This window comes from Oncorhynchus clarkii, chromosome 2 (genome assembly GCF_045791955.1).
Source record: "Oncorhynchus clarkii lewisi isolate Uvic-CL-2024 chromosome 2, UVic_Ocla_1.0, whole genome shotgun sequence".
Taxonomy (NCBI): Eukaryota; Metazoa; Chordata; class Actinopteri; order Salmoniformes; family Salmonidae; genus Oncorhynchus; species Oncorhynchus clarkii.
This window is the reverse complement of record NC_092148.1, coordinates 90,535,590-90,550,589: the sequence shown is the minus strand read 5'-3', so window position 1 is coordinate 90,550,589 and position 15,000 is coordinate 90,535,590. Positions and strand designations below refer to the sequence as shown.

General features: G+C 44.7%; 1 protein-coding gene across 1 annotated transcript in view; it reads left to right on the top strand.

The window, feature by feature from the left end:
* LOC139376078 (reelin-like) overlaps nucleotides 1-15,000 on the top strand; it is a 278,855-nt gene that overhangs the window by 240,811 nt on the left and 23,044 nt on the right. Inside the window, exons 42-47 of the mRNA XM_071118239.1 lie at nucleotides 2,445-2,550; nucleotides 4,764-4,990; nucleotides 8,728-8,951; nucleotides 10,299-10,449; nucleotides 10,771-10,905; nucleotides 11,172-11,295. Coding sequence (XP_070974340.1) covers nucleotides 2,445-2,550; nucleotides 4,764-4,990; nucleotides 8,728-8,951; nucleotides 10,299-10,449; nucleotides 10,771-10,905; nucleotides 11,172-11,295 — 967 coding nt within the window. The remainder of the gene's footprint in view (nucleotides 1-2,444; nucleotides 2,551-4,763; nucleotides 4,991-8,727; nucleotides 8,952-10,298; nucleotides 10,450-10,770; nucleotides 10,906-11,171; nucleotides 11,296-15,000) is intronic.

The window sequence follows — 15,000 nt, the reverse complement described above, 5'->3', positions numbered from 1 at the left end:
TATGTCGGCCTTCCACGTCCTCCTATGTCGGCCTTCCACGTCCTCCTATGTCGGCCTTCCACGTCCTCCTATGTCGGCCTTCCAAGTCCTCCTATGTCGAACCTTCCAAGTCCTCCTATGTCTGCCTTCCACGTCCTCCTATGTCGAACCTTCCACGTCCTCCTATGTTGAACCTTCCACGTCCTCCTATGTTGAACCTTCCACGTCCTCCTATGTTGAACCTTCCACGACCTCCTATGTCTGCCTTCCATGTCCTCGTATGTCGGCCTTCCACGTCCTCCTATGTCGGCCTTCCACGTCCTCCTATGTCTGCCTTCCACGTCCTCCTATGTCGGCCTTCCACGTCCTCCTATGTCGGCCTTCCACGTCCTCCTATGTCTGCCTTCCACGTCCTCCTATGGCGGCCTTCCACGTCCTCCTATGGCGGCCTTCCACGTCCTCCTATGTCGAACCTTCCACGTCCTCCTATGTCGAAACTTCCACGTCCTCCTATGTCGGCCTTCCACGTCCTCCTATGGCGGCCTTCCACGTCCTCCTATGTCGAACCTTCCACGTCCTCCTATGTCGAACCTTCCACGTCCTCCTATGTCGAACCTTCCACGTCCTATGTCGAACCTTCCACGTCCTCCTATGTCGAACCTTCCACGTCCTCCTATGTCGAACCTTCCACGTCCTCCTATGTCGAACCTTCCACGTCCTCCTATGTCGAACCTTCCACGTCCTCCTATGTCGAACCTTCCACGTCCTCCTATGTCGAACCTTCCACGTCCTCCTATGTCGAACCTTCCACGTCCTCCTATGTCGAACCTTCCACGTCCTCCTATGTCGAACCTTCCACGTCCTCCTATGTCGAATCTTCCACGTCCTCCTATGTCGAACCTTCCACGTCCTCCTATGTCGAACCTTCCACGTCCTCCTATGTCGAACCTTCCACGTCCTCCTATGTCGAACCTTCCACGTCCTCCTATGTCGAACCTTCCACGTCCTCCTATGTCGAACCTTCCACGTCCTCCTATGTCGAACCTTCCACGTCCTCCTATGTCGAACCTTCCACGTCCTCCTATGTCGAACCTTCCACGTCCTCCTATGTCGAACCTTCCACGTCCTCCTATGTCGAACCTTCCACGTCCTCCTATGTCGAACCTTCCACGTCCTCCTATGTCGAACCTTCCACGTCCTCCTATGTCGAACCTTCCACGTCCTCCTATGTCGAACCTTCCACGTCCTCCTATGTCGAACCTTCCACGTCCTCCTATGTCGAACCTTCCACGTCCTCCTATGTCGAACCTTCCACGTCCTCCTATGTCGAACCTTCCACGTCCTCCTAAGTTCGAACCTTCCACGTCCTCCTATGTCGAACCTTCCACGTCCTCCTATGTCGAACCTTCCACGTCCTCCTAAGTTCGATCTTTCCCGTCTGCGGTGGACGGTAGCCCTGGCTAGCCACAGCGGTGTCTGTCAGTTTGTCCTGAAAATCTTCTTACGAAAAATGTTGGTATCAGCCGAACGCCGACCCCCTCTATAGAAAGGAGAGATTCTCACCAACACAACGGTGTTCTCCGTTTTGCTCAACGACCCTCACCAGTGTCACGGGACGAGTCTGAAAGTAACCAACACCGTTTTTTAACATGTATTATAGAACCATAGAGGTAGTTTTGGGTTACCAGGTGCCTATTTCAAATCACCAGTTGCACAGAGGTATATCACAATCCGCATCCATCACAATTTTTTAAACCGTCCATTAAAGCACTCAGGACGGCCCCCATTGATAGAGGGCTGTAGTAGGGTGGTCACATAGTGGGCATGAATGTCAGGAGTACCGGTAAATGTATTTAGAACCATAGAGGTAGTTTTGTACCGACAAAAAAGAAGAGGTTATAAATATGTCTCCAAAAAACTACACCATTTCCTGATCTCTCTTATATCTCCTAGATCTAGGACAGACACTTCAAAACCCTATTCCTTATGATTTATTTGTTTTGCCATTATGAATGTGTTATTCAATGTGTTTCTATGTGCTATAGTAATAAAAACCTAAATCTATATTTCATCAAATTATTGTAAAAACTGTAATGCATATATATATATATATATATATATATATATAAATCAAATCAAATCAAATATATATATATATATCTACAGGGATCCTAATATTGAATGTAAAATAGCTAAATGCTAATAGCTAAATGCTAATAGCTAAATGCTAATAGCTAAATGTTCCATGGTACGACCATCTCAAAAAATATTAATATGTTAGCTTCGTAGAACCCTTCCCCCTAAAGACTTAGACTTTTAGAGGTTAACGGAAAATAAATAAATCCAATTCAAATTGCATTTGGAATGTCAGTGTACTTCCTGAATCGACTGAAGTGAGTTGGACTTGAGCCCGACCCCTGCTGACAAAGGATTGTTGACAACGGACTGTGTCTCTGTGTGTACAGGGAGAAGGACGAGTCGGCCATGGTGTTTTTATCCGGTGAGCTGGGAGAACATTCAATAACCACCAGAGACATCGACGTCAACGAGAACACCATTATCCAGTTTGAGGTATGAACACACACACACACACACACATACACACACACACACACACACACACACACACACACACACACGTCAACGAGAACACCATTATCCAGTTTGAGGTATGAACACACACACACACACACACACACACACACACACACACACACACACACACGTCAACGAGAACACCATCATCCAGTTTGAGGTATGAACACACACACACACACACATACACACACACACACACACACACACACACACACACACGTCAACGAGAACACCATTATCCAGTTTGAGGTATGAACACACACACACACACACACACACACACACACACACACACACACACACACACACACACACACACACACACACACACACACACACACACACACACACACACACACACACACGTCAACGAGAACACCATCATCCAGTTTGAGGTATGAATACACACACACACACACACACACACACATACACACACACACACACACGTCAACGAGAACACCATTATCCAGTTTGAGGTATGAACACACACACACACACACACACACACACACACACACACACACACACACACACGTCAACGAGAACACCATCATCCAGTTTGAGGTATGAATACACACACACACACACACACACACACACACATACACACATACACACACACACACACACACACACACACACACACACGTCCTACGAGAACACTATCATCCAGTTTGAGGTATGAACAGAAGAGAGAGAACAGAGAGAGATAACAGAGAGAGATAACAGAGAGACTGAGGAGAGAGAAGGCCTGGGGTAGAAGAGGAGAGGAATGAGTGGGGTATGAACAGAGAGAGATAACAGAGAGATAACAGAGAGACTGAGAGGAGAGAGATGGCCTGGGGTAGAAGAGGAGAGGAATGAGTGGGGTATAAACAGAGAGAGATAACAGAGAGAGATAACAGAGAGAGATAACAGAGAGACTGAGAGGAGAGAGAAGGCCTGGGGTAGAAGAAGAGAGGAATGAGTGGGGTATGAACAGAGAGAGATAACAGAGAGACTGAGAGGAGAGAGAAGGCCTGGGGTAGAAGAGGAGAGGAATGAGTGGGGTATGAACAGAGAGAGATAACAGAGAGACTGAGAGGAGAGAGATAACAGAGAGAGATAACAGAGAGATAACGGAGAGAGATAACAGAGAGGGATAACAGAGAGACTGAGAGGAGAGAGGCCTGGGGTAGATGAATGCTGAAAGAGGCACTCAATGGGGAAAATAATCCTAATATACTGTAAAAGTGGAGGGCAAAGCAAATGGTTTTTGAAATGATAATGAATCATTTATATGATTGATTCATATAAATAATCAGTCAGTATAACTACTCTCCTCTGTGATGTAGGCTGGTTAATGATCATAATTATGTTATAGGAATAATTAATCGTATTATAATCATAGGAACTTGAAAATGTAGAAAAATGGTAAGCTTGTTTCAGAGGTCCAGAATTATTTTATGTTTGTTGAAAATGTTTCTTGCTGAAGCTCCCTCAAGCCAGTGGGTATAGAACTGGTAGATCTGGTTTGGTTTTGGATAAAGATGTCTTAAATGAATATCATAATTGTTTTCCTGTGTTGTGTCCTCAGACGACTGAATGACCAAAATGTATTATTGTAATAATTATATGATAATAGAAGAGAGCCGCGCACTCTAGGAGCTCAGATGCAAAAATGTATTTACCAACATTTCGACAGCCAAGCTGTCTTCATCAGGGTATAATCACAAACACTGCGGGATGACTCGTTTATATAGTGTCAAAAGACACAGGTGTCTGTAATCATGGCCAAGAGTGGCCTAATATCATTGGTTAATAATCAAATATTAAAATGGCATACAAGGAGACCCTTGCCTCAACGTAGACTTTGATCTGAAGCCATTCTTGTGATTATTGTGACTTTGCCATTGTAATTGTTTGTAAGTTTGTGTAGTCTAAAATGTATTTATGATCGTATGCTATCCATTTGTTGTTTGTATGCTGTTCTTTGTATGACATTTTAATGAATGGTGATCCCTGATGAAGACAGCTTGGATATTAAACTTTTGCATCTGAGCTCCCAGAGTGTGCGGCTCTCTTTGATTTTCAAGTTTTCTACTCCGCTAGCCTGCACCTCGCCTAAACAGGTGTGCGTTTATTTTTCTTCTAAATAATTATATGATAGCAACAGGATAAGAAGTATACCTGATCCATTTCAGATCAACGTGGGCTGCACGGCAGACAGCTCCGCCTCTAACCCGGTACGACTGGAATTCTCCAGGGACTTTGGATCCACCTGGTACCTCCTGGTGCCCTTGTGTTCAGGAGGCCCCCAGCCCTCTTCCCTGTGCTCCACAGAGCTGCACCCCGCCAGTGTCTACTACCCGGGAACCACCCAGGGCTGGAGGCGGGAGGTCATCCACTTTGGCAAGCTGAGACTCTGCGGGTGAGATTCCTTTCTGGGATTGTTTTTTCCTGATAACTTGTGCTTCTGCTTTTTCTTTTCTCTTTGGAGTCTAGGCTGGGTTTCTCGAAAAGTGTTGTGCAAATGCTGATGGGAAGAAAAAAAATGTCTTTATTAGAGGTTTTTTTTCGCAATTGCTTACACACTTGTTGCAGAATTTGGCTCATTGAGTCAAAAACTCTACACACAAAGCCAACTGAGACACAACCCTTGGAGATAAACATCTCACTTCCTACGTCAAAATTAAATACTCCGCAATCGAGACCTAACAATCCTTTTTCAAAATGGTATTTTTGCCTCAAAATGATAACACACGCAGGCACCATTTGAACGACTCTTTCAAAGCAGCAACACACTGATCTACTTTTATACAAAACACTGCTGTCTATTAGTACTTTGTATACCTTTTCAATGTTCTCATACAGGCTTCTGTGACAGATTGTTCCAGTACAGTACATCTACTCACATTTCAATTAAACACAAACATAGAAAGGCTTCAGAAAATAATTATATACCGCTTATTTTTTTCTCCCCATTGCAGGTTTTTACAACAACAACAACAAAAAACACAAAGAAAAGTAGAATTACAGTAATCAATACAATATGTTACTGTAAACTCACAGAAACAAAAATAATTACTGTAAAATTACAGTGCTGTGTTAAACAAAATAATTAGTATTTTAAAGGATGGGGTGGATGGTGTATGGATCCCGTCTTCTGTTAGTGTTTGGCCACATCACCTCCCTGGCTAGGCAATGGGGTCATCCCTGGCTAGGCAACGGGGTCATCCCTGGCTAGGCAACGGGGTCATCCCTGGCTAGGCAACGGGGTCATCCCTGGCTAGGCAACAGGGTCATCCCTGGCTAGGCAACGGGGTCATCCCTGGCTAGGCAACGGGGTCATCCCTGGCTAGGCAACGGGGTCATCCCTGGCTAGGCAACGGGGTCATCCCTGGCTAGGCAACGGGGTCATCCCTGGCTAGGCAACGGGGAAGATATTGCCTTGCGTATCCAACCCTGGACTGACCCCCACCTCAGTGTCTATGCATGCCTCATAAATGACTTGCAGAAGAGGCAGGGGGCATATGGTTGGCGGGCATACACTTTCCAACACCATTATTCCTCAATCAGATTGAGAAATGGGGAGCATAAGGGAGCAAGTATACAACTGAGAAGGTATTGCGGTTGGTGAACCGGTCCCTGACCAGAGCAGCCCGGTGAAAACTAACATTATCCCGGATGACAACAAACCTGGGCTGCTCTGGTCTGCCCTGTACAACTGCATTATGTAGTGCATCCAGATAATGTGTGCAATATTGTAGGGACAGAGGTTGCCATGGTGATGGAGAACTCCTTGAAGACTGATGGCAGCACACAAGGGGATATTTCCCCCCACGATGCCCAGGGACATTCACAACGGCTCTTTGTCCTATAACGTTCCCCCCACGATGCCCAGGGACATTCACAACGGCTCTTTGTCCTATAACATTCCCCCCACGATGCCCAGGGACATTCACAACGGCTCTTTGTCCTGTAACATTCCTCCTCGCTACCTAGGGACATTCACAACGGCTCTCTGTCCTATAACATTCCCCCTGCGCTGTCCAGGGACATTCACAACGGCTCTCTGTCCTATAACATTCCTCCTCGCTGCCCAGGAACATTCACAACGGCTCTTTGTCCTAGAACAGTTCGGCCCCGACGTCTGATTTGAACTAGATTGAGTCCAGCTTCATCAACTCATGAGGCTGTGCAGCTGCATCAAAGTCCAGGACTCTCTGTGAACAGAACATAAACACTTTAAACACACAGTACCGTGAATACGGTGTAACTCAAAACACAGGACTACAATGTCTACATTTACACACAAGGATGGGGGTGTGTTGGGTGGGTGGGTTGGTTCAGACACATTCAGTCAAAACTACTAGCTACAGGCAAGGCAGTTACCCCCACAGACAACCTCCCCAACCACCACCACCAGAATGGGGGCAACTGTCTAGGTCACATACTGCTTTGTCTGGATGCATCATTGCAGTGTCAATATGACACCATCTACTGCCATTACTGTATTACAGTATAGACCAGTGACACTCACGTCGTCATAGCGAAGGTCTTTTGACTCCAACGCTGTTCCTCTCCAATGGAACCCTGTTGTACAGCCGCTTCATCGTAAAGTTGGTGTCGACGCAGGGTGCGGCAGAGTGTCGACCTACTGACACGGTTGATTTATTATGGGATGTCGTGTGATCTGTCACGATTGGCTCTCGGTATTGATGCAGGCGGATCATGGTGGTGTTGTTTGTCAACGGTAGATTGACAACGGGCCAGTTCCTGTTGATGGGTGAACAGACGTTGCCGTCCACCCACAGGAAGTCATCTGGCAGATCTGTAGAAAAATGCAAGAATATGATGTCATTGGTTAGGTTCTTCTTTACATACCGTACTGTCATACTGTACACAGTAACATCACAATTGTATTACATGTACTTCACAGCGCTATACCTGTTTTTTTGTTCTCTGAGGAACATAGACCTAATATTGTAGGACTCTGTGGTATTGTACTGTGATGCAGAATGATGTGCAACAATTTCATAGGTACAGTCTAGTGTAGAAAGTTGAAGACATACCTGCTCTCCAGTCTAAATGTCCGGATTATGGACGCTACCGTGTAGCGACTCAGGTTGGGCTGGACTCTCCGCCTCCCTCATCGTCAGGCCGTGATTTACTATGACACGGTCCACCAAAGTAGCCCTAATGTTGTCGGGAAAAAAAATATATCCCCTTTGTTCTTGTCCTCCTCCTACTCCTCTCTCTCTTCCTCTTCCTCTTCCTCTACCTCTACCTCTTCCTCTACCTCTACCTCTTCCTCTACCTCTACCTCTTCCTCTTCCTCTACCTCTTCCTCTACCTCTACCTCTACCTCTACCTCTTCCTCTTCCTCTACCTCTACGTCTTCCTCTACCTCTACCTCTACCTCTTCCTCTACCTCTTCCTCTCGCTCTCACTGCCTCCAAGTTCTCACCGAAGAGGTGATCTTACCTGAGGTCTATATGTAGTGGTAAGGCTCAGACTAATCGGTGTTCAATTACTGTGTGTGTGTGTGTGTGTGTGTGTGTGTGTGTGTGTGTGTGTGTGTGTGTGTGTGTGTGTGTGTGTGTGGGTGTGTGTGTGTGTGTGTGTGTGTGTGTGTGTGTGTGTGTGTGTGTGTGTGTGTGTGTGTGTGTGTGTGTGTGTGTGTGTGTTGCCAATTTCAGGTATGTTTTTCATTTTGAAAAGAAGAGATTTCATTCTTGAACGAAGTGTCTAATGTAAGAAACAGTGTGTAGTGTTTTGCAAAGCGTGTTGCAGAATTACAAACAAACAAACAAACAAACAAACAAAGCAGAAAGTGTTTTTGTACTTTTGTACCTTTGTTTTTAAAAAGTTACGGTTTTGATGTTTTTGTCTAAACATTCACTTTCAGTGTGTAAACAATCGGCAAAAACTGTAATACATTTGATTCATGGATTGATTGATTCAGTGATTCATTGATTCATTGATTCAGTGATTCAGTGATTCAGTGATTCATTGATTCATTGATTGATTGATTCAGTGATTCATTGATTCATTGATTCAGTGATTCATTGGTTCATTGATTCATTGATTCATTGATTCATTGATTCATTGATTCATTGATTCATTGCATTGCTACGATCTTTCTCTCACCTCCGCCCACGCCAGCTCCATCCGGTTCCGTTGGTACCAGGGCTTCTTCTCCAGCAGCTCCTCCCCTCCTACCTGGGCCCTGGACAGTGTGTACATTGGCCCCCAGTGCCAGGACATGTGTAACGGACACGGGACGTGTGTGAAGGGGACACACTGTGTCTGTGACCCAGGCTACTCTGGCGCAGACTGCTCCCAACCTGACACACTCAACCCTGATTTTCTAAAGGAAGACTTTGAAGGTAGGCAGTGGTAGAGATATTGCCGGTAGATTTTGTATGGTTTCGGATGGCGGGTTATAGTAAACCCTAACCCCCACACCCCCCTAATCTTGTCCCTAATCCTGAGCCTATAACCTTAACCTTTAACCTCAACTAATCCCGTTGTATCTATTGGTTGAACATCCACTCCCTCAAAGGTTCAAGAAAACGCAGATGCCCACACAAACACAGAGGGAGTATGTGCCAGAGTATGTGCCTGTGTGTGTGTGTGTGTGTGTGTGTGTGTGTGTGTGTGTGTGTGTGTGTGTGTGTGTGTGTGTGTGTGTGTGTGTGTGTGTGTGTAGTGAGTAGTTGACTGTATATGTGCTGTCCATACACAGTGTTCGAGTATTGAGAGGTTGCCTTCAATACTGGCAGAGCTGCACTTGGTCATGGACTCCAGCAGACTGCAGCAGACTGTTGAGAACAGACGGCTGTTGTGATGAACACACTGTATTTCTAGTTTGTTGTGTATCTGTGTTTTACTAGTCTATTTTTCATCATCACCTGAACGTCTATTCAATCTGATGGATTTATCTGTCATTTGTCTGTCATTACATATCGTGTTAGTAGTGTTTGCAGTGCATAAAATGTCAGTGTGCTAGTCCTAGCTTTATTACATTATCTAGTGGGCTACTATAGTCCTAGCTTTATTACATTATCTAGTGGGCTACTATAGTCCTAGCTTTATTACATTATCTAGTGGGCTACTATAGTCCTAGCTTTATTACATTATCTAGTGGGCTACTATAGTCCTAGCTTTATTACATTATCTAGTGGGCTACTATAGTCCTAACTTTATTACATGATCTAGTGTGCTACTATAGTCCTAGCTTTATTACATTATCTAGTGGGCTACTATAGTCCTAGCTTTATTACATTATCTAGTGGGCTACTATAGTCCTAGCTTTATTACATTATCTAGTGTGCTACTATAGTCCTAGCTTTATTACATTATCTAGTGGGCTACTATAGTCCTAGCTTTATTGCATTATTTAGTGTGCTAGAACTAGCTTTATTACATTATCTAGTGTGCTAGTCCTAGCTTTATTACATTATCTAGTGGGCTACTATAGTCCTAACTTTATTACATTATCTAGTGTGCTACTATAGTCCTAGCTTTATTACATTATCTAGTGTGGTACTATAGTCCTAGCTTTATTACATTATCTAGTGGGCTACTATAGTCCTAACTTTATTACATTATCTAGTGTGCTACTATAGTCCTAGCTTTATTACATTATCTAGTGTGCTAGTTCTAGCTTGTGTGTGTGTGTGTGTGTGTGTGTGTGTGTGTGTGTGTGTGTGTGTGTGTGTGTGGATGTTTAGGAGGGGCGATGGATGCAGAGCGGTTTAGGCTTCTGAGTGGAGGGAAGCCAAGCAGGAAATGTGGCATCATGTCCAGTGGGAACCACCTGTTCTTCAGCGAGGATGGTCTGCGTATGCTGGTCACTAACGACATGGACCTATCCAATGCCAGGTACTGTGTGTGTGTGTGTGTGGGGGGGGTTTAACAGAAAGATGTGCTACTGAGACCGTCTATTGGTAAGGTGTGGTCCTCACATTGATAGTAAAATTATTTTTTTTAAATGTTACCTTTATTTAACTAGGCAAGTCAGTTAAGAACAAATTCTTATTTTCAATGACGGCCTAGGAACAGTGGGTTAACTGCCTGTTCAGGGGCAGAACGACAGATTTGTACCTTGTCAGCTCAGGGATTTGAACTTGCAACCTTGCAATATATACAGTATAAATATATTTATTGATGCGCATTATAAAAAATACTACATTTTTCCTATAGGTTTGTTCAGTTCTTCCTGCGTCTGGGCTGTGGGAAGGCGTCCCCAGACCCCCGTTCCCAGCCCGTCCTGCTCCAGTTCTCTGTAGACGGAGGTCTGACCTGGGGCCTGCTGCAGGACTTCCTCTTCTCAAACAGGTTAGCGTGAATACATTTCCAACGGATTCTCTTGTTCCCCTTGGGACCTCCATATGTTTTTGCCTGTGGATGTTTTTATGTCCTTTTAGGAATTTTTTAGTTTTTCAACGCAAAGGCATTTTTACTGTGAAAAATTAAATGTTATCTTAACTTATGTTATCTTATATCATCATCATCATCATCATCATCATCCATCATCATCATCATCATCATCATCCATCATCATCATCTTCATCATCTTCATCCATCATCTTTTTCTCCAACAGCAGTAACCAGGCTCGCCTGGTGGCCCTGGAGATCCCTCTGCGTGCCCGTACCACCTCCACACGTCTCCGCTGGTGGCAGCCCTCTGAGAACGGACACTTCTACAGTCCATGGGTCATTGATCAGGTGAGACACCTTCCCTACATCGGCAGATAGCCTAGTGTTTAAGAGCTTTGAGTCAGTAACCGAAAGGTGTCTGGTTTGAATCCCTGATCCGACTTGGGGAGGAGGGGGGAAGAAAAAAATAATAATCTGTCAATGTGCCCTTAAGCAAGGAACTTAACCCAAATTGCTCCTTCAAGTCGCTCTGGATAAGAGCGTTTGCTGAATGTACATGTAAACATGTTTGTCCGTTCATCAATCTCCTCATCCATCCTGCCATCTATCGTTATCGGACTAAGGTATGGCAGCTCAGCATCCAGCTCCTAAGCAACGTTGTAGTATTTGTTTTGTGGGTGTTATTTCTTACATTATTAGCCCAGAATTATTTTTGTGTTATTACATACAGACAGAAATAACTTTTTGGATAACAGAGCGGCGGTAACTCATTATGACCAGGAATACAACTTTCCCGAATTGGATCCTTTGTTCGTATCCCCCAGGGTAATTTAACTTATCCCAGAAGCTGCTCCAAGACACAGCTGTAGGAGAAGAGGTATTTGGAAGGGACTTCTAGTCCACCAATTCCAAGTATATTACTCGCTAATGTTCAGTCTAGGCGTAATAAAGTAGACGAGCTAAGGGCGAGGATCTCCTTCCAGAGAGACATCAGGAATTGTAGCATACTCTGTTTCAATGAAACATTGGCTCTCTCTGGATCACACAGACAGGAATAAAGAACTCTCTGGATGTACGGTCCCCATCCATACAGCCAGCTGGGTTCTCAGTACATCACACAGACAGGAATAAAGAACTATAAGGCAAGAAGAAAGGCGGGGGTGTATGTTTCATGATTAACTACTCATGGTGTGATTGTGATAACAAACAGAAACTCAAGTCCATTTGTTCAACAACTTAGAATACCTCACAATCAAATGCCGACTGTATTACCTCCCAAGAGAATTATCTTCGGTTATAGTCACAGCCGTGTATATCCCACCTCAAGCCAATACCACGACGGCCCTCAAAGAACTAAACTGGACTTTATGCAAACTGGAAAACACATATCCTGAGGCCGCATTTATTGTAGCTGGTGATTTTAACAAAACAAATTTGAGGAAAATGCTATCTACCAACACATTGACATGCAGTACTCGCGCTGGAAAAACATTGGACCGCTGCTACTAAACTTTTCGAAAAGGCCATCCCTTTGGCTAATCTGTTAATGACTCCATTTTGCTCATCCCTTCCTTCCGATAGGCAGAAACTAAAACAGGAAGTACCCGTGCTAAGGTCTACTCAACGCTGGTCTGACCAATCGGAATCCGTGCTTCAAGATTGTGTTGATCACGCGGACTGGTATTTGTTCCGGGTAGCCTATGAGAATAACATTGACAAATACACAGATACGGTGACTGAGTTCATCAGGAAGTGCATTGGAGATGATGTACCCACTGTGAGATTTAAAACCTACCCAAACCAAAAACCGTGGATAGATGGCAGCATTCGCGAAAAACTGAAAGCGCGAACCACCACATTTAACCATGGCAAGGTGACTGGGAATATGGTTGAATACAAACAGTCCAGTTATGCCCTCTATAAGACAATATGTGTTTTTATTTAACCTTTATAGAATATAGTGCCCTCCAAGCTCCTCATTAAGCTCGGGGCGCTGGGTCTGAGTAACCCCCATTTTGCAACTGGGTCCTGGACTTCCTGACGGGCCGCCCCTAGGTGGTGAAGGTAGAAAACAATACCTCCACTTCGCTGATCCTCAACACTGGGGCCCCACACGGGTGCATGCTGAGCCCCCTCCTGTACTCCCTGTTCACCCATGACTGCGTGGCCACGAACGCCTCCAACTCAATCAGACGACACAACAGTAGTAGGCCTGATTACCAACAATGACGAGACAGCGTACACAGAGGTGGTGAGGGCCCTGGGAGAGTGGTGCCAGGAAAATAACCTCTCACTCAACAAAACAAAACAAAGGAGATGATCATGGACTTCAGGAAACAGCAGAGGGAGCAGCACCCTATCCACATCGACGGGACAGCAGTGGAGAAGGTGGAAAGCTTCAAGTTCCTCAGCGAACACATCACTAACGATCTGAAATGGTCCACCCACACAGACAGTGTGGTGAAGAAGGCCAACAGCGCCTCTTCAAACTCAGGAGGCTGAAGAAATTAGGCTTGGCCGCTAAAACCCTCACAAACTCCAGAGGGTGGTGCGATCTGCCCAACGCATCACCGGGGACAAACTACCTGCCCTCCAGGACACCTACAGCATCCAATGTCACAGGAAGGCCAAAAATAACATCAAGGCCATCAACCACTGGAGCCACGGCCTGTTCACCCCGCTATCATCCAGAAGGCGAGATCAATACAGGTGAATCAGAGCTTGAATATCTCAAGGCCATCAGACTGTTAAATAGCCATCACTAGCCGGCTTCCACCCGGTTACTCAACCCTGCACCTTAGAGGCTGCTGCCCCATATACATAGACATGGAATCACTGGTCACTTTAATAATGGAACACAGGTCACTTTAATATTGTTAACATACTGCTTTACTCATGTCATATGTATATACTGTATTCTATTCTACTGTATTTAGTCAATGCCACTCCGACATTACTCAATCCAATATTTAGATGTTTCTTAATTCCATTATTTTACCTTTAGATTTGTGTGTATTGTTGTGTATTGTTAGATGGAGCTAGAAACACAGGCATTTCACTACATCCGCAATAACATCTGTTAAATATGTGTATGTGACCAATAACATCAGCTAAATATGTGTATGTGACCAATAACATCTGCTAAATATGTGTATGTGACCAATAACATCTGTTAAATATGTGTATGGACCAATAACATCTGTTAAATATGTGACCAATAACATCTGTTAAATATGTGTATGTGACCAATAACATCTGTTAAATATGTGACCAATAACATCTGTTAAATATGGACCAATAACATCTGTTAAATATGTGTATGTGACCAATAACATCTGTTAAATATGTGTATGTGACCAATAACATCTGTTAAATATGTGACCAATAACATCTGTTAAATATGGACCAATAACATCTGCTAAATATGTGTATGTGACCGATACAATTTGATTTAGATTTTGACATACACAATCCACGTCTCAATTGTTTAAAGGCTTAAAAATCATTTTCTAACCTGCCTCCTCCCCTTCATCTTTAACCTGCCTCCTCCCCTTCATCTTTAACCTGCCTCCTCCCCTTCATCTTTAACCTGCCTCCTCCCCTTCATCTACATGTCTCCTCCCCTTCATCTTTAACCTGCCTCCTCCCCTTCATCTTTAACCTGCCTCCTCCCCTTCATCTTTAACCTGCCTCCTCCCCTTCATCTTTAACCTGCCTCCTCCCCTTCATCTTTAACCTGCCTCCTCCCCTTCATCTTTAACCTGCCTCATCCCCTTCATCTCTAACCTGCCTCCTCCCCTTCATCTTTAACCTGCCTCCTCCCCTTCATCTTTAACCTGCCTCCTCCACTTCATCTTTAACCTGCCTCCTCCCCTTCATCTCTAACCTGCCTCCTCCCCTTCATCTTTAACCTGCCTCCTCCCCTTCATCTTTAACCTGTCTCCTCCCCTTCATCTATATGTCTCCTCCCCTTCATCTTTAACCTGCCTCCTCCCCTTCATCTTTAACCTGCCTCCTCCCCTTCATCTTTAACCTGCCTCCTCCCCTTCATCG